This window comes from Ursus arctos, unplaced genomic scaffold (assembly GCF_023065955.2).
Source record: "Ursus arctos isolate Adak ecotype North America unplaced genomic scaffold, UrsArc2.0 scaffold_21, whole genome shotgun sequence".
In the NCBI taxonomy this organism is placed as follows: domain Eukaryota; kingdom Metazoa; phylum Chordata; class Mammalia; order Carnivora; family Ursidae; genus Ursus; species Ursus arctos.
The window spans coordinates 29,077,823-29,102,528 of NW_026622886.1; the positions used below are offsets into that span (position 1 = coordinate 29,077,823).

The window sequence follows — 24,706 nt, forward strand, 5'->3', positions numbered from 1 at the left end:
CACTGGAAAATGTCTGACTTGCAGGATCTTGATAGAACACTTGGAAAGAACACGTTACATCTTTTCTGGATGGTGGGAATAGTGGGGAGGGTGATTCTAGTCAGAAATGGTGTTAAGAATACCACAGTCCCCAATTCAGCTCCTAAAATAACGTACTGACAGCAGACATACATACATACTTGAGTGCCCACAGTAAAATTTATAACTTCTTATATAAAATCTCTTTCTAAATACAACTCCTTGACTTAAGACAAACTGATTTCTAAACTTTTTTTCCTGGAAGACTGCTCTAAAACATTTCATTCTAAATTTCCCATCTCTGGATATACTTTTCATTTGGCATTTTTTCATCTTGATAATTCTTTTTTGCAGTACCAAAAATCTCTATCATCTGTCCCTCACTTCTTCCCAAATCCCTTCAGTTTTCTCACAAAAATGCTGAAATCCCCTTTCATATATTAACACCTATTGTTCTATTGAAATTCAAGGCATTCTGGGAAATCTATTATTATATGAAGTATAATATTAGCATTAGTATTAAAATGGCTTACAAAGTTCTTATTTTTTATTTGGTTAGTTATATAAGTAGGAAGATTAATTTTATGTAAATTTTATACTAAATTCTAAAAATAGTTGAGCTGGTATTTGAACTGAAGAAGCCTAGCTCAGATGTCTCTGTATCAAGCCATGATGCTATTTTGCCTCTTGGACACTTGGGCAGGGATGAGGTATCATTACTTTTATTATGTATTTCATTTAGGGAAAAAAAAACCTCTTAAAAATATGGTGTGCCTGGGTAACTCAGTCAGATGAGGGGCTGACTCTTGACTTCAGCTCAGGTCATGTTATCAGGATCCTGGTATTGAGCCCCATGTCTAGCTCCATGCACATGGGGAGTCTGCTTAAGGATTCTTCTTCTCCCTCCCCCCTTCCCTCCACTCTCTCTAAAAGCAAAAAGCAAAAAATTATTAAAAATAAAGCTTTCCATTCTGTGCCTTTGAGAAAAATTATATAAACGGTATAAAGATAATTTAGAAATAAATTTATATAGTTATTAAAAACTGGTTGAAAAGGACAAAAAAACCCCAAGAAATGCATTTAAACAAGAGATCATACGGAAATGCATACAGATATACAAACAGGATAGAATAAATCATCATTCCCAAGTTATCCCGAGTAAGTAAGAGCTTTACAGCTGTTTCCTAAGAAAAAGGGAAGAGAGTGATGAAGTACCTTCAAATGTGCATTCCTAGAATAACTAGGACTATCCATTCTGGTAAATACAGACTGGGGGTAAGTGGTAAGGGAATCAACATCTCCCTGGCACTGTGTGTCTGACTATTCCAAGAATAAACTGGATGTGGCTCAGAGTTTACTTTCTTTCCTTCAGAAGTGATAAATCAACTTAACACTTTAACGCATTTTAAATGGGAGGGAGCAACAAGAGCACACCCTTAAAGTGTATTATCTTAGGCATGCATTTTACAGGTCTAGTGGAAAGGGCACTAAGCTGGAAGTCAGAACTCTGCAATTAATTAAGGGAGCTAGAATGCATTATTAAACGTCTGCTGTGTATCATGTTCTCATGTAAGTTTGGGATAATACCCAACTTACAAGATTGACTGTAAATATGAGTAAGCACTTGGGAAATTGAAAAACACCACAAAAATGCACAGGAACATTATTATGATAAAGGCTCTTTCCTCTTCCACATCCCTAGGGAACCACTAGGTTGATATGCAATATGGCTGTTAACTGCAAACCAGGCGTTTGAGACTAAAGCCCACACACCTAAACAATATGCTCTAATGCCTTTAAAAACAACAGTTTTTATCAACTTTCAGATAGGTATTATGAATACATTTTTTAAAAAAAGTTCTTAGCATTGTACCTGGCCCAGTAAATACTCAGTAAATGATATTTGTTGCTATTGTCTTTTTCAAATTATTATTATAATTTTAAAAAATTCAAATTAACATATTAACGTTCCTTAAAAAAACTAAAATTTAGGTCTAACAAGAAATCTTGTTTTCAATTAGCAATAATCGTGCCTCGGATAAACCTCATTGGCTAAGATACTGCCACTGCGCAAAGCTAAGAAATCTTGTGAAAGGCTTAAAAAGAAATCTTAAAATTTTTTTAGAAATTTCTAAAATGTTTCATGAATTATAAGGTAGAGGATAAGGCAATTACATGGATATTTTGGGGATACATTAACTTCTGTTTATATGCGCAAGCCCATTTGGCTGTTTCAATTAATGACTAATCAAGTAAAATAAGGAAAACAGTTAAAACAACAACAACAAAATGTGTGTTTTGGACTATAGGTAAAAAATAAACTGAATGCTATACCATGTTTATCTTTGCTTGAACTAAGTCCATAAAAGCCTGTCAGCAATAGTAGTCTTTAGAAATATTTATAGACTGTTTAGTATATTATGAAGAAATGAGACATTAGTATCAAGAATATAATGTAGAAGTTAAAAGTTTAATTTACTTTTTCTGAAAGTTCACTTCTCTTTTAAAGTAAACTTACAGAAAATGTATAAATTTCAATATGAAGAGGTGAAAGAAGAAGTGATATTTATTAAAAGCCATCAGGTTTTAAGTTCAACAGCAGGTCAAGTAGGAAGAGTACTTTAAGAAAACTATCCGGTCCATCTGCTATATTAGAGTAAACCTTTTTACTTACCCCTTGGCCAACTGCAACTCGTTCCAATGCCTTTGGAGTAAAAATAAGGAGAAAAAAATAAGACAGAGACTGCTCATATATTTGGTCTTACCTTATAAGACTTATAAACAAACACACCGTACAAGGGCTTATAACGTGACATTTAAAAAGATTAATCAAGTGATAACATGTAAGTTTATACATTTAAAAGTGTTAATATCATTAAGGAATGTTAACTGGTACACTTGTATAATTTAGGGTTGGTTTATAATAGATATGTGTCATGTACACAAGCACAAACACACCTCAACTGTATACACTCCTTGAATTTTAGAAAAAATAAGAAAACAGAAAAGAAATGAAATAACATCCTCTTGGCTCACTTTTAGTTTAGCTAAAACAATCAAATCCAAAATTATTATTTTTTTAATTCAAAGCTATTATTATGTATGTGTGTATATACTATACACACACGCGCACACACGTTTATGTTACTTTTAACTTATTTTCATCTAATTTTTTATAAACACAGTTTCATATTTTATTATACAAGGTTGTACTGAAAACTTAGTTTAGAAAAGTATGTATAGTTTTGATCTGCCTGGTCTGTAAATTCACATCAAATTCATATATGATCAAGTGCCCAGTAGAAGAGAAAGTAATACCAATTTTTACAATTTTATATATAGCTAGTTTTCTATTTATATTTATTTAAGATCCAGAACAGTTTTAGAAAATATTTCCTAATATTTCTAGTAAATACTCATAATCCAACATATACGAAAGGTATATATGAAAGATTTGCCATAATTTAAATATGGAATAGAGGCTTCTAAAACTTTTTTTAGAAACACATGTCTACACATAGAGTTTTATAACTAAATTAGATTAAAATATTTTAATATTTCAATATTTAACTTTATTTTTAAAATTTTAATCAAAATATTTCAAACACAAAGTAGTAAAATATAATAGATCTGCATGCACTTCCTGTTCAATTTTAAAATACCCATATTTGCTTCCGATTGCTATTCTTCATTAATAATACTTGTTAGATATAGCTGAATCATATACTTCTAAAACTAAAGATAATTTACAGATTATCCTGTGTAAGTACAATTTTTACAGCTGCACAAGCTCCCTGACAAGGTAAAGTACTTGCCACAAGTTGTATAGTTAGGTAGCAAGTGAGCGAGAAGCAAAAACTTGTTCTTTGAACACTGATAAACTTCTCTTGCTCTCACACCATGAAGATTTAGTGGCAAAATGAGTTCACTGTATAAAAAGTTGCTTCACAGAAAGTGTCTGAAGAAAAAATTTTCAATTTTTCCATTGACTTGAAGGATACCTTTACTGAACATCTACAGCCACAGATTTATGAATACAGAAGAAAGATATTATATAATTTTCATATTAAATTAAACAGCAACAGGCCTAGAATAAATTTATTATTGAAGAAAACACTGACTTTCATTTACGGTACTGTTTGTGCTCATTTCAGATTAGATTTTTGTGTTACGGCTTTTGCTAAAAGACTGAAACTGAATAAAGAAACAAGAATTTTTAGTAAGTTGCTTGGTGTTGATAAAAGTATCTGCTTTTAGATAAATACAACTAGTTAAAAGTAGTCAATAACAAGACTACTTTTAGTATGTGTTGTGGATGAGGGATTTTAAAAATATAAATGATAAATTATGATGACATAATAAAAGATAATCAGGTAGGTGATAAGTTTCTTGCAAACATTAGTATTTTTCTTGGCCACTAAATAAAGATAATGAAGAAAATATATCAAGTGTTCATGTCATACTAATCTAAAATATTTTGCAGTTTTATCAGGGTTAAAGTATGTTGACAAGATTGTACTAATCTAATTAAAATTTTATCTCTGGTTAGTACCCTTAACAATTTTTCTGAAAGTGTCACCAGAAAGGTCTTTCTCTCTTTTTTAATCCCCGAGGCTTTGATTATTTGTAGAAAAGGTCAGGTATGGAGCAAAAGGCAATAAAAAATGCACCAAAAAAATGTTCCTTGGCCTTCAAAAAAGTTGCCAAGGTAGCCAGGGACTGGGATGGAGCCAAGGAGAGGGGCATTCTATAGGAAGCTGACGTTGGTCAGGAAAATCTATTAAGTGCAGTATGGTCTATATATTCTATATTCTGAAATTTATTTTTCAAAATGCTTCTTTTTATTTCTTTGAATGTTTATTTTCACAGCAACCATTTTTTTAAAAAGATTTTATTTATTTATTTGACAGAGACAGCCAGCGAGAGAGGGAACACAAGCAGGGGGAGTGGGAGAGGAAGAAGCAGGCTCCTAGCAGAGGAGCCTGATGTGGGGCTCGATCCCAGAACGCCGGGATCACGCCCTGAGCCGAAGGCAGACGCTTAATGACTGAGCCACCCAGACGCCCCCACAGCAACCATTTTTATTTTGTGAATGCAGTATATTCTTTTATCTAAGGGATATTAATAGTTATTTTACATTATTTTATTTGATTTTGTAGTCTCTATTTCCTCCAAGTTTCTTTTCTTCTCCTTATCTGATCTCTGTTCTTTCATGTTAGACTTTCTTTAGACATCTATGTGATTCTTGGCTATCTGCTGATAATTAAAATGGGGGTATCATAAACCTGATTAGAAGTATTATGCTTATGAGTGAGGACTGCTGGTTGTGTGTTTCATCATAAAGGTGACAAGTATCCTACTTTGTTGTAAAATCCCCGATTCCAGTATCATTAGGTCTTTTCTCTTAGGCTAGTCAGATTCCCCAGGAAAGACATTTTAATTTCTTGCCTGGAGGGTATAATCCTGGTTGCTGGCATTCTTAGAACCAAAGTCATTCCAAGAATTGCCTGTCATTTGAACATGACTCTGAACAAATATCACTAACAGATATAATGAAAGAACAAGACAATTTCCAAGAAAAGCAATTTAAGGAGATTTATAAAAATTATTATTTGAGCATAGATAGATTTCTAAAATAATTCTAGGATCTAAGACCTAGAACACTGGAGCACTATTTTTTATACTGCTGTGTAACTGGCCTAAAAATAATGACCATAGAATAATTAATTTATCTTGGGGTTGGACATTAAACACATTACTTAACCAACTATATTTTAAGTTTCTCATGACAAAAAATAACTTACACTTTTTAACTTACGTTTATCCTTTGTAAACTAACATAGCACCGTGAATACAGAATACCACATGCTAAAATGTTCTAGGTCTAAGGACACTGGCCAAATCAGGCACATTAAATTAAAAAACTAATTAAATAGTTACTTCATATTCCAGGTAGCTTATTAATATTTTTCCCATTCTATAAGAAATTAAGGGACCAAATGATCTACTACAAACATACACAAACATGCCACAGAACTGTGAATAAAGCACTGAACTAATAATTCTGTATTAAATACCTGCTAGTTGGTACATTCTATATGATAATTAATTACATATAAAAATTACATGTAAAAAAGTATAACCATAAATTGTTACCACAATGCATGTTAAGTAGTAGATAATGTTGGAAGGGCAAGTCATTTTTTTTCTTAAAATTTGCAATGCACAAAAGCATTAATAATGATGCTCTGCAAAACTTAGCATTTAATTTATAATATTAGCCAAAAATAATAAATTCTGCAACATCTGGATAAAGCTCTTAGTCCAGCAAAAATATAATCATACCAAACATGCTGACATTCTGGCATTACGACCACAGCACCATCTCTCTTCCTTCAAATATTGGCACATTGGAAATCCCCACTTTTCTTGGGTACTTTCTGCAGATGGGGGAAAAATATGGATTATTCAAATAAGATTCCTCCTCTTTCAGTTAAAGTAAACAATCTATTGAGAAAGAAAAGCCGTCAATGAGAGTCAAACGGTAGTTAAACATGGAAGTAGTAATGTTTAACAATTCATTCCAATTTGTTAATTAAAAGCATATTAATCTTATGAAAGTGGTATTTTCAACAACAGCTGTTTTGTGTTTAAGCTTTAGGTTTGATACTAACCAAACTGCCAAAACCATTTTTCTAAGATTTAGCAAAAGCAATTTAAAATGGAAGTACTCTTCATGTTCAGTGTGACTATACGAAATAAGTAATGAGATACTGGATATTTACTGCTGACCTGACTTTCTAAAAAAATGATTTATTAAACGACATTTGGTAATTTATTATAGAACAGAATTAATTCATCCCTAATAATGATGAAGCTTCAATTTTTTTTCAACCACTATATTCACTTTCCAGGAAAAGAACAGCTGTGTAAGGTCTTGTTTCTTCATTATATTAACAGGCCGCAATATTTTCAATTGTGACGCAATTTGGCTCAAATGCATATATGGTTTAAGTAACACAACAAAAATCAACATTCATTTCTTTTTTTTTTTTTTAAAGATTTTTATTTATTTATTCGACAGAGATAGAGACAGCCAGTGAGAGAGGGAACACAAGCAGGGGGAGTGGGAGAGGAAGAATCAGGCTCATAGCGGAGGAGCCTGATGTGGGGCTCGATCTCATAACACCGGGATCACGCCCTGAGTCGAAGGCAGACGCTTAACCGCTGTGCCACCCAGGCGCCCCTTTTTCCCCTCTTATAACCAAAAAGAGAAATATCTAGATCTTACTATAAAGAGTAAGGGGCTAGAGAGGTGGGTTTGTGTTATTTTATTCACAATAGCTGGGAAAGGTGCTACCCAATAAAATAGCTCTATCTTCCCTTTCCCCTAGCCGTTCTCTTGTTCCTTGCAGACAGGAATGGAGATCAAAGGCATGATGGGATTAGTCCCTGCCGTCCCTAGAAAGATAGTGGTGAAGCTGTGAGGGTGTGGTAGGGGGAAGATGGGTGGGAATTACTCAGAGGAATTCTGAGTTCTGGGACTCCCAGATTTCTAGTAATAAAGGGAAGATGAAGGCAGGGATACATAGGACCCCCAGTATCCCTCTTGATTTCAGATGACACAAATACAGAAGCCAACAGCAGAGGCTGCTGAGCACATGGGACTGTTGTTAGAAAAACGGAGATTAGTAAAAGATGGTCTTATTGCATGTTCACTAACTTAACACTGATGAAGGTGATGAGGGTAGAGAAGGGCTATGGTGTTCCTAAGGGCTCATAAAGCTACTCTTTTCCACTACAATGAAGGCCTACAGAAGGTACTTTTTGTTTAGTATAAGGGAGCTTCTTCTCCAACCCTACATAACTGTGATGGCAGAAGAGCAGTCTTACTCGATGTACATGGCTCCCTGAATCTCTAGCCAAAACACCTGAGATCCTAGGACTCTTACAGTTGATCGGAATTGCCAGCCTTGGTTCAGGGTTATGTGAAATCCCATCAAAGCCTTTCTCCTTTGGACACCTGGTGGTTGTGGAATCTCCTTGAAGTTTTCCGAATCTACATCACAGTTTCCTCTGTGGTTGAGGTCATGGTGGCCTCACAGCTCCGGTGGTTTTTTAAGAGTAAGTGCAAACAATTGATAAAGAGGCAGGACATCCTCAAAGTCAAACAAAGCCTTTCATGTACAGGTTCAGTATTATCTTTGGAATCTATTTCAGCAGCTTCATTCTGACTGCAGTGAAGAAGGAGGCTCACTTGTATGTCCTGAATCAAAGTCACAGAGTTCAAGGCTTCTATTGTTATGTATCAATTTCCTATTTAACTGTGTTCATACATTTAAATCTAGTCAAACTGAGCTTTAACCACCCTTATCAGTTGCTTTTCCCTAGGATCACTTTCAGGATATCTTTAAATGATAATTTTGGAATAGATGAAGACTCCTGTTTTTTCTTCTATTCCATTTCTTTTTTGTTGGCTTTAGAAATCCATTAATCTAATAAAAGGAGAGCTTCTACTAGTTCTTCCTTCTTGTGTTAAAAATATTATTATCCACTTAATTAAGCAAGTTTTAACTTAAGAACCATCTTCTATTATTCTTTCCTTTAATCCCCAAGTTTTTATATACACAACCTCTTAATTATACCTCCTTTTCATTTTCAATCTTCATTAGCTCTTGACTGGGTATATGCAATACCTACTTACCAATTTTTTTCTCTTTCCTTTAGTCTTGTTCATCCTTTATATTAAGAGGAACATTATCTTTCTAAAATAGACCTATCTAACCATGTCACTCCAATAGCTCTTATTTCCCTCACCACTAGCATCTATGAAACAAAACCTAATGGGTATTTTTCTTACTGTGGATTTTCAGGAGGTTCTGATATTCCTTCTTTATAATATTCTCTCCCTCTGGTTCCATGATACCATGCTCTCTTATTTGTGGCCTATGCTCTTCATATCCCCTGATAGTTTGTTATTTTGTGTCTACTCAGTGTTTGTAAGGATTAATCCTTTTGCCCCCTTTAAACATTTTTGAAGAAGGATTCAAACTCAAATGATTTCAGTTGGTTAATAAATGTATGAAGCAGCTAGACAGAATAAAATAGGTACCAATCAATTTGTGTGGTAACTAAGTATCTCATTTGCCCTGTCTTATTGCTATTTAAAGCACAATTTGGGCATAATACAACTGTCAAAATTGCCCAAAATGTGTCTGTGGGCACTCACTATCAGTGAGAACCAGTGTGTAACCCCTCTTCTCTCTGTATGCTTTCCCTAGGCAATCTTACCTATACCTCAATATACACTGACGATTCCTATATTAATTTCCTAGGGTGGCTGTAACAAATTACTACACACTTGGTAGCTTAAAACAATAGAAAGGTATTCTCTTACAGTTCTGGAGGCTAGAAGTCTGAAATCAAGGTATGGGCTGAGCCATGCTCTCCCTGAAGGCTGTAGGGAAGAATCCTTTCCTTGCCCCTTCCTAGCTTCTGGTGGTTGCTGGCAATCCTTGGCATTCCTTGGCTTGGAGTTATACCACTCCAGTTTCTGCCTCTGTCTTCACATAGCTGTCTTCCCTCTGTGTCTCTCTGCATCCTCTCCTCTTCTTATAAGGACACTCACTATTGGATTTAAGGTCCACCCTATTCCAGTATGACCCTATCTTAACTAATTAGATCTATAAATACCCTATTTCTAAATGAGGTCACATTCTGAGGTTCTGAGTTGATGTGATTTTTTGGGAGACACTATTCAAGCTACTCCAATTCCTAAATTATATCTTCAACCTCTTCTCTAAGATCTAATTCTTTTTTTTTTTTTTAAGATTTTATTTATTTATTTGACAGAGAGAGAGACAGCCAGTGAGAGAGGGAACACAAGCAGGGGGAGTGGGAGAGGAAGAAGCAGGCTTCCAGCGGAGGAGGGAGCCCAATGCGGGGCTCAATCCCAGGATGCTGGGATCACGCCCTGAGCCGAAGGGAGATGCTTAATGACCAAGCCACCCACACACCCCTCTAAGATTTAATTCTGCATCACGAACAGCCTAACTACCATCTCCAAATAGATATTTCATTGGCACTTGATAATCAACATGTCCAAAATATAAATAACTGAATGACACAAAAACCAGATGTCCTAAAATTTCCTATTTCCGTGACTGGCATCAACATTTATTCATTTACATGAGTAAAAAAATTCAGGAATCTTCTCAGACACTTCCCCATACATAGCTTGTTTTAGAAATTCCAGTTTATTTTTCCCCTAAATATTCCTCAAATCCATTCATATGCTCTACTTCCACCACCCCAAACTACTATGCTACAAAACTGCTATGACAGCTTCTTGACTGGTTACCAACACACACTCTTGCTCTTTTTATTTCAGTTTTAATATCGCAAAGTGGTCTTTTAGAATATAAACCTCATCAGTTCATTTCCCGATTTAACAGGTCCTTCTTCTCCTTTCAGACTGAAAACTAAGAAAAGACTCTTAACTATAGAGAACTGATGGTTACCAGAATGGAGGTGGATGGGGGGATGGGTTACATAGGTGATGGGGATGAAGGAAGGCACTTGCTATGATGAGCACCGGGTGTTGTATGGAAATGTTCTATCACTATATTGCACACCTGAAACTAATACTACATTGTAATGTTAACTAACTGGAATTTAAATAAAAACTTTAAAAAGAAAGATTAAGACCCTGTTCCTTAGGGGCGCCTGGGTGGCTCAGTCGTTAAGCGTCCGCCTTCGGCTCAGGGCGTGATCCTGGGGTCCTGGGATCAAGCCCCACATCAGGCTCCTCCACTGGGAGCCTGCTTCTTCCTCTCCCACTCCCCCTGCTTGTGCTCCCTCTCTCGCTGGCTGTGTCTCGCGAGCTATTGCCTCTCTGAGCTCCTCTCCTACTATTCTTTCTCACCTCTACTTTGGTTTCTTGCTATTCCTCAAATATGCCGCTTGGGGGTGCCTGGGTGGCTCAGTCGGTTAAGCATCTGCCTTCATCTCAGCTCATGATCCTGAGCATCGGGCTTCCTGTCAGCAGGAAGCCTGCTTTTCCCTCTCCCTCTGCCTCTGCCTGCCACTCCCCCTGCTTGTGTTCTCCTTCTTTTCTCTGTCAAACAAATAAATAATTATATAAAATCTTTTTTAAAAAATATGCCAGCTTATTACTCTTGTGTGGAATGACTTCCCCCCAGCTACTCACTTGGTAACTCAATTACCTTTTTCAAGTCTTTGCTGAAATTTCACCTTTTAATAGGGTTTCTCCTGACTCCCGATTTAATTTACCTACTTAGGTTATTTATTTCTCCTCCTGGTTCTTTCCCAATGTATTCTTGATCTGAACTTTTATAACTATTTCCTAGTCTCCCTGTCCCTGATCTAGCTCCATGTCAATCTAACCTCTATAATGCCAAAACTTACTACCTTTCAGAAATGTAGATGAGTGTATGCAATTCCTTTGCATTAAACCAACACACAGGAGATACTTTTATGGAACAAAGTGTATTTTGTCTCCCACTGAATAATATCCTGACACCCCAGCATAGCATTCATGGCTCTCACAATCTGGCCCTAATTTGCTTCTCCGCCATATTTTCTTTGTTGTTTTTTTTTTTTTAAAGATTTTATTTATTTAACAGAGAGAGACAGCCAGCGAGAGAGGGAACACAAGCAGGGGGAGTGGGAGAGGAAGAAGCAGGCTCCCAGCAGAGGAGCCTGATGTCGGGCTCGATCCCATAACGCCAGGATCACGCTCTGAGCCGAAGGCGGACGCTTAACGACTGAGCCACCCAGGCGCCCCCGCCATATTTTCTGTTTCCAACACTCTCACCCTCAACTCGCTCTCACTTATATATCCACACAGACTTGTTTTATTCAGAACAAGCCACACAATTTCTGCCTCTAGGCCTCTTCTCCACAAAGTTCTCAAAATGTCCTTCCCTACTCATTCATCTTCCTCAATGAAGACCAAACATCACCTCTTTCAGAAAGCTTTCCTTCATCCCTTAGTTACGAAACTTATTCTCTCTTCTAGTCTTAGCAGCATTTGGTTTATACATCCATCATTTATCACTTCTTTCATTCATTTTCTTTCTCAAAAATTCACAGTCATAGTTGATTAAGGTCTATAGGCCAGGAATCTATCACTCTCAAATATGCATGAAACTTCTCTGTAATTGCTTCTGAATTCGTCACTAGATCACAAGCCTCCCTATGGGGATAGACAGTGTCTCACTTATCTTACATCCTCTAATGCCTCCTACAGAACTTTGTGGAACTGAACAAAAAGAATCAGACAACTGAACTGAGATTATCTACATGTCCTCATTATATTTTGGAAAAAAATATTCTTTTTAAATTTCTTTAAACCTAAATGAAATCTGACTGAAATGATTTCATCTGGAAAAAACAAACAGGTATTATGTCTTTAGAGATATAAATTTCTGTCACCTAAGTGAATAATCTCAACTTACATTATGCCTTCCTAAATACAGGATTTTAGAATATCTTATTTATAACCACAATAACCATTACTGAAACATGGTGGGGGGAGAAGATAGGAAAAAACATAGGTAAGTGATTTTTGAAAAGTTTTGCTTGGATCACCACATACCTTTCCCTCCACTCTCCTGTTTATTACTTTCTTTTACTGTTTATAACCTAACATTACATATCTACTTATTTATTTTTCTTTTGTCTGATGCTTTTTTATTAGAATATAAGCTTGATAAAGGCAGGGGTTTTGTTTTGTTCAATCTTGTAACCCTAGTACCCAGAAGAGTCACACGACTAGCATGTGACAGGTACCCAATACATATTTCTTATTAGGAATGAAAAAAATTACAAAACTGTGATGAGTAAACCAAAATAAAACTGGGCAAGATTAATATGAATATCTGAAACAACAACAAATAAATGAAGATACAATTTATATTTCAGAGAGGAGAAACTGACATCCTAAAGACATCACTTCTCTGCATAATGACCTTTAAATTCAACGCATGCCAATTAAAATCCCAAGAGATTGTTTTATGGATCCTAACAATCTAATTTAAATTCCATTCGATAACATGCATCATCTAAATCAGCTTTTACTTTGAATTTGGTCGCAATGTTTATTATGATCCATATATTATAAAGAGAATGAGATAATTTTAAAATCATTTTTTCTAAGCACAAAATATTCTGCAACTTTTCACACACATTTGCATTATAAACCAATACACTTTAATCCTAAATGAAAGATTCAAGTAAATTTATCTATTTAAGCCTTATTAAACGTTTGATGCGATCAGCATTTCAATTCTCCTCTAAGCAAGCTGTTTGGATAAATAAAAGATTTCTTCTCCAAACATTATAATTGTTCCAAATTGCTAATATCTAATAAGCATTTTTAGTATTAATTATCTCCTTCTTTGAAAGATGGCCTATGTTTTTTGCATCCATACTACAAATATGATGAAGAGCTCTAGTAAAATATGAAACAAAGATGCCTTATTGTTTGACTTTCCTATCTGATGTTGTTCACCAAGTGTGCACTGAGTCATGTCATCTAGAATTGCCAACCCCAGACAATGGTTATGCTTCTGTAATTAAGCCCTGCTTAACTCAAATCTTTTCTTTTGTGAAACTCATTCAGTAATCCTGAACCTGGTCTCTAAAGAGTAGAACTGTATCTGTATGTCTAATAGTTGGTAGAGCAATGAAAGTAAAATTACCACTCTTTTCAAAATACATAAATAAACAAAACCCCTTTGAAAGAGAAAATACATGAGGTGACCTAAGAAAATTCTGAAAAAATAAGAACTTTGGGGGACTTCCTCTACCAGATTTCAAAGGTTCCAATAAACTATACTAATTAAGGCAGAACAGTATTATCAGAAGAATCAACAAATTAAGGGAATATAAGAGAACTTATAAATACATTATATGATAAAGGTGTCATTTTATATCAGTGTGGCAAAGCATGGATTATTTAATAAGTAGCATTTAGAAAAATATAAGATTAGAGCCATTTCTTAAATCACACAAACAAAATAAATCCAGATAGATTATGGAATTGGATAAGACAAAAACGATAAAGAGGAGAAAATTATAAAACAAACGTTAATCAATACAGGAGAAGCTAAACAGAATATGATACATCCATCCCAAGGAATATTTTGAGTGTGTAAAACAAATTTATGGAAAGAGCTCCAAAATACATTGCTAAGTAAAGGGGCAAAACTATACTGTTCTTTTTTTTCTTTTTCTTTTTTAAATCACACCCTCCTGCTGGTCTTCTTATCTTCCCAACCTCCTTTAGAATGTTCTTGGGTTCAGTCTCTACTTCTGCCATCATTTCTATTCCTTATGTGATCTCATTCAGACTTACTATCTATATGTTAATAACTCACAAATTTCTTATCTTTAACCCAGATTTGTCCTCAGGAATACACAATTATCTATCCAATTCGTAATGCAACTCCTGCACTTTAATTTCTAAGAGGCATATCAAGCTCAACTTATCCAAAACTGAACAACTTCCTCTTAATTTTACTCTTCCTACAGTCATATCCAATTCACTAAATGATAACTCCATCTTTCCACTATTTCAGGTCAAAAACTTCTATGCTTTTTTTTTTTTTGACACCTCCACCATCAATAATTTCTGCTGACAATATTTTGAGAATATATCCAAAATGTAATCATTTCTTTTAATGCTCCCCTCTGAAATAAACCACCATCATCTCTCACCTGGAATAACAGCTCACCTGGTTACAGCTCCCTAAAGGATTTCTGTCTTTTGCCCCTGACTGGGCTTCAGTCATACTGGTCTCTTTGGTGTTCCTTGAAAAAAAAGCAAGGAAGCTCCTGCCTTTGGGCTTTTTACCTGCTGTTCCCTCTGCCTGGAACACTCTCCAAGGTCACTGCATGGTTTCTTCCCTCACCTTTCAACTGTCTACGTCAACGTTATCTTAAAAAGGCCTTCCCTGGTTACTCTATATAAAATAGTATGTCTCCTCACTCCACTCTCCTTATTTTTCTCCATAGCAGTTATCACCATCTGATCTACTATATCTATACTAAATGACATGCAAGCAGGAACTTTTCTTTTTCTTTCCATCTTTCTAGCTCCCAGAAAAGTACCTGGAACGCTATAAATATGTAACAAATATTCGTTGAAAGAATGGATAAATGAATGGATGAATAATTACAGTTTGATTCGTTTTGTCAAAACCCCCAAGATATTTGTACATATACATATTTGTATATATACATGGACAGAAACATGAGAAGTGAGCGTGATTGTGACTAGTGATGCTGAACAAAGACTTTTACTTTTTACTGTATGTTTGTATGCTGTCAGAATGCTTAATGTTTTGAGTTCACTCAGTTTAATGACTTTATTAAAGCTTATTTTTCACATGATATGCATCTGTATCATTTCTATAATGCTTTATGACAATAAAGATAAAATATAGGTTGATAGGTATCTTATTGTTTTTCACAAAATATTATTTTTAAAAAGGCCAAATATGTATCATTTGCCAGCCCTTTTATCTGTTTTTAAATTTAGTTTACGTTCCATGTCATTCTCTTCTAGGATGGAGTAGACTGCCTAGACTTCCTTAAAAGTATTCTTTAAGGGTATCTGAAGACTTGCCATGTAGAGACTGATACACTCTCAAGTAAAGATAATATTTGGATTTTAGTTGTAAAAGGTTAGACACTTATTTCTCACCTTAGAGTTCTATGGTTTAAAATTAGCACAGAGACTACAGGATAATTCTATGAAAATTTCTTGATTTTCATTTCAGCTTTTTTTTTTTTTTTAAAGATTTTATTTATTTATTCGACAGAGATAGAGACAGCCAGCGAGAGAGGGAACACAAGCAGGGGGAGTGGGAGAGGAAGAAGCAGGCTCATAGCAGAGGAGCCTGATGTGGGGCTCGATCCCAGAACGCCGGGATCACGCCCTGAGCCGAAGGCAGACGCTTAACCGCTGCGCCACCCAGGCGCCCCTCATTTCAGCTTTTAAATGAGGTTAAGTGCATACATGGTATTCAAAATATTACCTGAAGACAAAAGACATATTAAAATTATATTAAACTGTCCAGGTTTCTGAAGCATTTACATCTTGCCAGGTTTTTGAGGATATTAAAACTAAAAGAAAAAATATGATTAAATGGCTATGTAAATCAGACCTACACTCCTCAGCATTAATAGCAAATATAATAAAGAATAAAGTCAAAATAATACAACTAGAAGAGGAATAACTAGATAATTTAAAAGTAGGTAAATTCTAAAAATTGCTCTACTCTCTTGAAATAAGAATAAATATGGGTATAAAAATTTAGTAACTTAAAAAGATAAAATTTACATGTAGCTATCAACAATGACTTAAGTTGTAAAGGAAGTACAAGGGAAAGATCCTGGAATTCAAGACATTTAAAGAAAATCACAGCACAATGATCATATTTTCATGCTAATTAATTGATACATTATGTAAATATGGATTGAGCCCCTACTCGTGCTCTCCTTCTGCCTTCACCAGAATGTACCTTCAATTTAAGTCACTAAGGAATGTATTCCATGTATGGACTTTTTCCACACAGATTATTCTAAAGCAGCACAGCTGGTTAGTCAATGGTAAAACAGTAATTTTTTATCTCTCATTTGTTTCTCTCTAGACCATGACAGGTATAGCTCTATTTACAACATCTTTCTTTCTGCATCTTATCTCTACCTCCGGTCCCATTATATAATCACTGTATTAGTATTTCACTTATCCTTTGGTTAAAAGTACAGCTAGGAATGTAATCTCAAGGGAGGGAATATGTAAATTATAGGGTACATACAACAGAAAATAAACAACTAGTTTAAAATGTATGTATTACTTTGATAGAATCATCTCTACAGTAAAACATTTTCTTTTTAAAAAAATACGTATTTATTTATTTTAAAGAGCAAGACAGAGAAAGCAAGAGAGAGCATGAGGCGGGGAGGGCTAAGGGAGAGGAACAGAATCCTGGAGCAGACTCCCCACTGAGCCCAGAGACCGACTTGGGGCTTGATCCCAGTACCCTGAGATCATGACTGGAGGCGAAATCAAGAGTCAGCTGCCCAACTGACTGAGCCACCCGGGCGCCCCCTAAAACACTGTTTCTTAGTGAATCCGTCTGGACACTACTGTCTTGGTATTTTTGTGCATGAGCATAAGAATAGCAAAGTCCGGGTGCTGAAAGAAAACAGTGTGTTGGTCTGGCCACCACTGTGATAGCAGCTCCCCAATGGTGCTTCTCACTGTGCCCAAAAAGTTCTCCTGCTGTTCTTGATGGGCTCTTTCATAGTCATTTATCAGTCTTGACAAAAGAGTTTACACTGAGATACATATAGAATATCTGAAACAGTAAGTCAGTGAGACAGTCTTTAGACCATTAATATGCATCATGGTGTGACTTCATTCCAATGAGAATTTTACTTATTGTGCCAGACTGATGATGAAACAAATTCAGACAACTTGCTTATAATTTATTACCATGGGAAAAAGAAATGTGAGAATATTATATTTGTAGCAAAATATTTTTCAAGATCACGTGCTCTACAGTATACAAACTCAAGTTTGTATATAAACCTAGTAAAATGAGGGTGCCTGGGTGGCTCAGTTGGTTCAGCACCTCCTTTGGCTCAGGTCATGATTCCAGGGTCCTGGGATCAAGCCCTGCATCGGGCTTCCCACTCAACTCAGCAGGGAGTCTGCTTCTCCCTCTCCCTCTGCCCCCCTCCCATGCTCTCTCTTTCTAATAAATAAATAAAATCTTAAAAAAAATAAACCTAGTAAAATGTAAATTAGCTTTTTAGAAGCCTGTTGTTGTTTTTAAAGATTATTTATGTATTCATTTATTTGACAGAGAGAGAGACAGCCAGTGAGAGAGGGAACACAAGTAGGGGGATTGGGAGAGGGAGAAGCAGACTCCCAGAGGAGCAGGGAGCCCGATGTGGGGCTTGATCCCAGGACCCTGGGATCACACCCTGAGCCGAAGGCAGATGCTTAACAACTGAGCCACCCAGGCGCCCCTAAAAGACTGTTTTATATTAGTTTGGTAGTCAACCTTCTGAAAGAATTTCTATTAGCTTTGACTTCATATTACTCCATATTTGAAATACAAATTATTTCTCTTTACTATTTCTTTTAAGTAGATATATTAATTCTCTATTTTAGAATTAATCACATTTTTTACTTCCTTTATTTACCATGAGCACAGGGAGAACTTTTCTTATGCTGAATAAATACAATCTGCATGAGCTTCAGAAACCACTTTATATTAGTCATGAGAAATAACGAGGTGCAAACTAAAGAAAGAAAGGGGTAAAATGTATTAAAACTCCATATTTAACTACTTCTAGACAGCAAGAAGATGCCCTATGGCAAAAGTAAAATCAGTGCCAATACTCAAGAAAACGTACAACTGACTGAAGATTAGATACAGCTGTCTATGTGAGGTAATCGTATGAAGACTGCCAAGTACATCTAGAAATCTCTATATTCTTCCCATATTAATTGGCAGAATTATTCTGTGACATAAACCCAACTGAATAGTGAGAAGTAATGTGATATTGTAACAAAAGCTTATAAACAGCTGAATCTACAAGGCTGACAGTAAAGTCTACTTATCTGCTATAAGATTACAAGAGCAATACCTTATTCAAGCTGAGATTGCTCCTGATAGTTTCTGACTGAATTACTAAATAAGCTAATAAACTGTTAATACTGATAGTTAAGTAAATGAAAATGTAAATATGCACTTCCTATAAATTACTGTTAGGTAATTTAACCTCTTAGAAACCAAACTTTGAGAAAAATAACACTTACGGACATTATTACACTAATTTTCAAAAACCACATTATCATCCAAATGCAGAATCATGGTAGGAAAGCAGGTATCTGTTGATGCAAATCCAATATAATTAAGAAAAAAAAGATAATGAAACTAAACCTAAATATCATGATAAATATAGGTGAGGTTCAGTTGGAAAAAAAGGCATATTTCGGAAAGCTACATTCAAATCATAGAATCATTACTGGAGCCATGAGAAACCTCCAAGGTCATTGAATTGAGCCCCTTTCTATTCACTAATTTATAGATGACCCACAAAGGCTAACTGATTTATCCAAGGCTGGAGCACTGCAGAGACAGAAGTAAAAATCTCGGCAGTCAAAGCATGTCCTCTTCTATGTGGTGTTCTTAGACTCTGCTGGGCTTTTAAATGTCAAAATAAAGCAACTCATTCTTCTAACAAATACATATTTGGTATCTGCTACATAACATATTGTTTGGGATGTTTAACAGATAAGGGGATTTGCAATTTAAATGAGCAAATTCACTTACTTATAACAAACATAAACTCATATTTATTTTAAACTATGTGTTATAGCTGGTGGTGTGGTGAAGCTGGCTCATAATGGCTCCAGAGAATGCTGATTGTGTCATTTCTTCCCAGTTCAACATTCAGTGTCATCAGAAGAGTAGCTTGAAACTGGCCAAGTAGGGTGTATTTACACCACGGAAATCAGAAAACACTGATAATAGGGGCTTTTATTCAGGTGCAAAGCCACCATTAAAAATCTGCCATCACACTACTGGCTGCAACCCATTAATGGGTCATAAAATCAACTCACTGGATTGTGGTCAACATTTTCTAAAATTTAATAGAAAGGAATAAAATAAACACACTAGCATGCATTATAGGTTGTAAGATCCAGTACCTTTCAAAGAACAAATATTAATTAACCAAAAAGAAAAAAAGAATAAGCACCTTTTTTGGTGAAATTTCAGTACCAGTTTTATTTACCTATTAATCTATAATGACATAAAATGTATTTCTTAACTTGGATCTGAGTTAAAAAATGTGAAATCACTATTATAATCAAGAGAACAAATACATTCTTCTTCCACAAGCATGTTTTACAACCTTTTTGGTCATCATATGCTTCGTGGTTAAAGATTAGATGCTTTAGAGAGACATAAAAGCTTCATAGTTAATAGGTGAGTATTTAGAATTTTTTTCTTCCTTCTCAAAGAAAACCAAAGAGGGAATTATAATTTATGACAAAAGGAACCTGAGTTTGTGTAGACTTAAAATTAAATAAATCCTGTCTCACCAGGATAGTGTGCTTTCATCATTTTGCTCCAGTGGCCTCTGGAATGTAAACCTTCTCTAACCTTCTGTTTCTTATCTTTTCTAAGAAGGGCAAAGCCAGCTCAGTACCTTGAGAATTCCCAAACTACTATGCCAACCTAATGATTTCTTCTCAAGATGCTTTATCAAACACACTTGTTTTTTCTTTAGTTTTAACCAGTACTGAATCAGTTTTTTTCTTAGTTCATAATTTTATTTCATGTTATTCCTTTATTGAGTACTTGCTATATAACACATATTTTGGTGAATGTGAGGCATTAAAAGGAAAATTTTAAAGATAAACTTTTTGTTTTAAAGTTTGTCAGAGTCTACTATGAGAAATAAATACTAAACCATCCTGAAGAGATTAAACCTAAAGCATTATTTAACCACGATTAAATAATGTGATAGGTGCCAAAGCAAAAAGGCATGAGAAGAGATCACTGCCCCTCTCCTTTCACAGTTAGTGCTCTCATTTTACTCAATCCTCAAAATCAGTACACAACAGACAGGAGACAGGAAAGAAAGCAGGGAGAAAGGAGGTGTGGTGGGAGAGGAGAAGAAAAAAATATTTTGCAGACAGAGTTAGTGAGCTGCTCAACAGTCATTCTTAACACCTGTCTTCTTTGGCCTCACAAGGGAAGCTGAAAAAGTCAAACAGTCACTTTTCCAGACTCCCTTGCAGCTAGAAGTTACTTTGTGAACTATATCTAGACAAGGAGACATGAAACAATTTTGAGAAATTTCTGGACAGATTTTTTTCACCCTCCTTGACAGAAGGGGAGAACACTTGAGGAGAAAATCTCTAACTCATGCCACTTCTCATGAAACTGCAGCCCTGAGAGAGAAGTAGAGATGTGAACCCAGGACCCTAATGTCCCAGAATCAGTGAACCAACCCTAGAACAGCTACTCCTGACTTCTGTTTATGTGAGGAAATGAAGGACCTTATTGTTTATGCCACTATTGGGTGAACTTGCTATTATTTAGAGCCAAAAGTATTTTTTTTTTTTTTTTTTTTAGAGCCAAAAGTATTTTAAAACTCAGGTTCTGGCTTAGATTCTAGGTATGGTTAACCACTGGTTTCTTTCTTTCCAAGATGGGGCTCTTCAGAAGTTGCATGCCTCCTACGTTATAGAGAGAGCTTATCCTGAAACTATCTCGGTCTCCTTTCTCTCAAGGCCCATGTGACTCAAACAAATAGAAAATGAACAGAAAAACAGAAAAAGCTAATTATGTGGTATAGGCTATAAAACCAAAAAAGAAAGGCAAAATCAAAGCAGGATACAATTATTAAAATCATGCCAATTTAATTAAATATTGATCCTGGCATATAAAATATATCTGATATCCACATAAAAAGATAGTTTACAGAATGTAGGAGATGCCACATTTATCTCATACTGAGTACCTATATTTATTGAACCTTAACACAAAATAGAGACATTTAAGGATAGTGCTGCTTCTAAAAACAAAAGGTGAGTATTACCATACAAGCTGGGCCAGAGACCCCTTACCTTTATCATATTCCAGAGAAGGAAAATAGCACCCTGTCACTTTATTTAACTGTGAACAAGTTATAGGGTACAAAACTGAAGAGAGAGAAACAGAAATTAGGAAACTGTCCTAACCCTGTATGAATGAAGATAGATTTACCAATCTCCAAACTGTCTCGATCTCCACCAAAGTCAATATCCCTCCCCAGTTTCCAAACTCAAACTAACTAAGCTTTTCCATATTTTAAGGATTGCTATTCTTTAAAAAAGAGGTGAGGACCAGAATTAGTCTCCAGGTCTATGCTTCGATGCTCCTCTATATCTAGGAAGAACTACCATTTGTGTATCCCCTGAGCTTCCCCTATTTGCTCCATTTTCTTCACACAGGATCTACCTAAGCTTTTCTGGTTTAGATTCTCATTCTCCAATAAGAACCAGAAATTACTCCAAAATGCTAACACATTGGGTTTTAGCCCTTTAGTTTTTAAATTTAACAGAATCTCCCCAGAAGGCCAAATCCTACCTCTCTGTCCCAATTTGACTGATGCTTTAAGAGTGTGACTCTAGAGCCAGACTGGCTGGGCTAAAATTCTAACTCCTTTATTTATCAACCATGTGATCTTAGGCAGGTTACTTAACCTCTCTGGCATTCAGTATTCTCACCTGAAAATGGCCATGATAATAAAAGTATTACCTTACAGGGGTGTTATGAAGAATAATGAAAATGGAAATGGTAACATTATTATCTCACAGGAGTGTTAGGAAGACTAAAGGAGTCAATAAAAGTAAAGTACCTAGAATAGTGCTTCACATAGAGTAATTAAAAGATTAGCATTTATTCACCAAAATGGGTAGTTTTGCACCTGGTCAGAAACTACTGTTATATATCCTCAACTTTCCAATAAGACTCTTTGATAATAGATGCCAATTCATGTGTGACTGGAGTTTGTCTGTTTTGTTTTGTTCTTTTAAGATTTTATTTATTTATTTAAGAGAGAGAGAGAAAGTGTGCACGAGAGGAAGCAAGAGCGGGGGGGGAGGGGCAAAGGGAGAGGAAGAAGCAGGCTCCCCGCTGAGCAGGGAGCCCCATGTGGGGCTAGATCCCAGGACCCCAAGATCATGAACTGAGCCGAAAGCAGACGCTTAACCCACTGAGCCACCCAGGCGCCCCTGGAGTTTGCCTTTTGAATACCAATAAGAAACTGGCTACCTGTTTTGGGGTGAACACTTCTGCGGGGCTAGTTCACCTAGCCTTGATTCCACAGTTTCTGGTTTATTTTCGTTTCCCCACTGTTAGGGTCCCAGCAAATCTCACGGTTGAGAATCAAAGTCTTAAAACGTTTGCTCTTGGTCACATTACTGTTCTGCTCAAAAGTTTTCATTACCAAAATGGACTTTCCAGACGAGTCCCTTTCAATATTTTTCAACATTTCAATACTTCATATGAATCAGGTTACTGCCTAGAGAATTCATCCATTTCCAATGAGTGACCTACTGCGCTTTAACTTAACCCACCTCATTCCTACGCTTGGAATGCTCCTCTCATTTTTGCCTATCTAAATCTTACACTATAAAGCTCAATTCAAAAGTTACTACCTTCATAAAGATTTTCCTGACCTCTTACCAGGGAGTAATCTTTACATTTTAGCTGGAATGGCTCTTTTAACACTTATATTCTTTTCTCTTGCCTCTAAGAAATCACTTATAAATCATATATCTTCATAATTAATTCACAAATCACATATAATGTTATTGTTTGTTCTTGCTACTATTGTTGGCTTGTGTACATTCATAGTACATAAATACAGTTATAGTCTCAAGGTACCAGTTTCACACAAAGGAGAAGCATTCAGAACAAGACCTTTGATTAACCTATACTAGATAGGGTATCACAAAGGATCTCAGAACTAAGAGGAGTTATAATTACTAAAAGGAAGAAGAGGACAATGGATATGATTACATTGTTTCACATACATACTGTTACATTCCCCACTCTCCTTTATACTCTCCTCTTTCTTGTGCCTTATTCAAGCATTAATACTACAGACAGGTGTGTGTGTGTGCGCATGTACTAATACTCAGTATTGCCCACCTAATACCCAGTTTCTCCTTCTTTCTCACTCACAGAACCTTGATTTCATTTGGAGGCACAATGTACCCATCAGAAGGTTACCTTTCCTAGCCTTTCAGAAGTAGTCTATGGGGGGGGGGGGGCGCTGGGTGTCTCAGTCAGTTAAGTGTCTGCCTTAGGCTCAGGTCACAATCCCAGGGTCCTGGGATTGAGCCCCACATCAGAGTCCATGCTTGGCAGGGAGCCTGCTTCTCCCCCTGCTTGCCACTCTGCCTATTTGTGCTATCTCTCTGTCAAATAAATAAATAAAATCTTAAAAAAAAAAAGTAGTCTATAAGGAAAGGAAGTTCTATAAAGGACACTGTCTCAGATGGGAGAAACTCTTCCATCTTCATATTTCTTTTCATTTGAACTATATGGCTGGAGCAGTAGCAACCATTATGTAGCCATAATTGAAAGGCCAATAAAACTGCAGAGACCTTGGCCTCCACATTCTTGAACCATGTGAAACACTGTTAGCTACCACTTTACAGATTTTTCCAGAAAATAAGAAAAAAACCCAAATCCTATGAGTATGCTACAACAGCTCCATGTATTTAGAGGTCTGTATTTATAAAACCTTCCCAAAATATGATCACTCATACATAAAGCCATCTCAAATATTAAACATGTGCAAAACTTTGCCTTGAAATTTGGTCTGTCCTTAGTGTTTCCTCTCATGTAAGCTGTGCCATCACCTACACAGTGGCTGAAACAGACACCTTGTAATAATCCTTGACAATTCCTACTTCTTTATGTCCCACTCTAAACAATCTTAAATATTTCTTACATTTTCCTAATTTACTCTATTCCTACTACTGCTGTCCTGACTTTAGTCCTCACCTTTGTGGTCTCAACTTGTCAGAGTGTGTCTATGAGACTCCTTCTGTGTGTGCCTAAGTATAGGTTTATCA

The 24,706-nt window shown here is 35.8% G+C and overlaps 1 protein-coding gene and 1 pseudogene across 10 annotated transcripts in view; both read right to left on the minus strand.

Moving 5' to 3' along the window:
• The window catches only part of METTL25 (methyltransferase like 25), a 137,405-nt gene that overhangs the window by 64,043 nt on the left and 48,656 nt on the right, over positions 1–24,706 (minus strand). For all 10 annotated transcript variants that reach the window (XR_008960785.1, XR_003316607.4, XR_003316606.4 and 7 more), the window contains 2 exons: positions 6,364–6,458; positions 2,693–2,722 (listed from right to left, as the gene is read on the minus strand). Coding sequence is in view for 3 of the 10 variants with exons in the window: in XM_026499951.4 (XP_026355736.2) it covers positions 2,693–2,722; positions 6,364–6,458 (125 nt within the window). In the remaining 7 variants the exon portion in view is untranslated. The remainder of the gene's footprint in view (positions 1–2,692; positions 2,723–6,363; positions 6,459–24,706) is intronic.
• Positions 1,945–2,096, minus strand: LOC113256469 (U4 spliceosomal RNA; annotated as a pseudogene).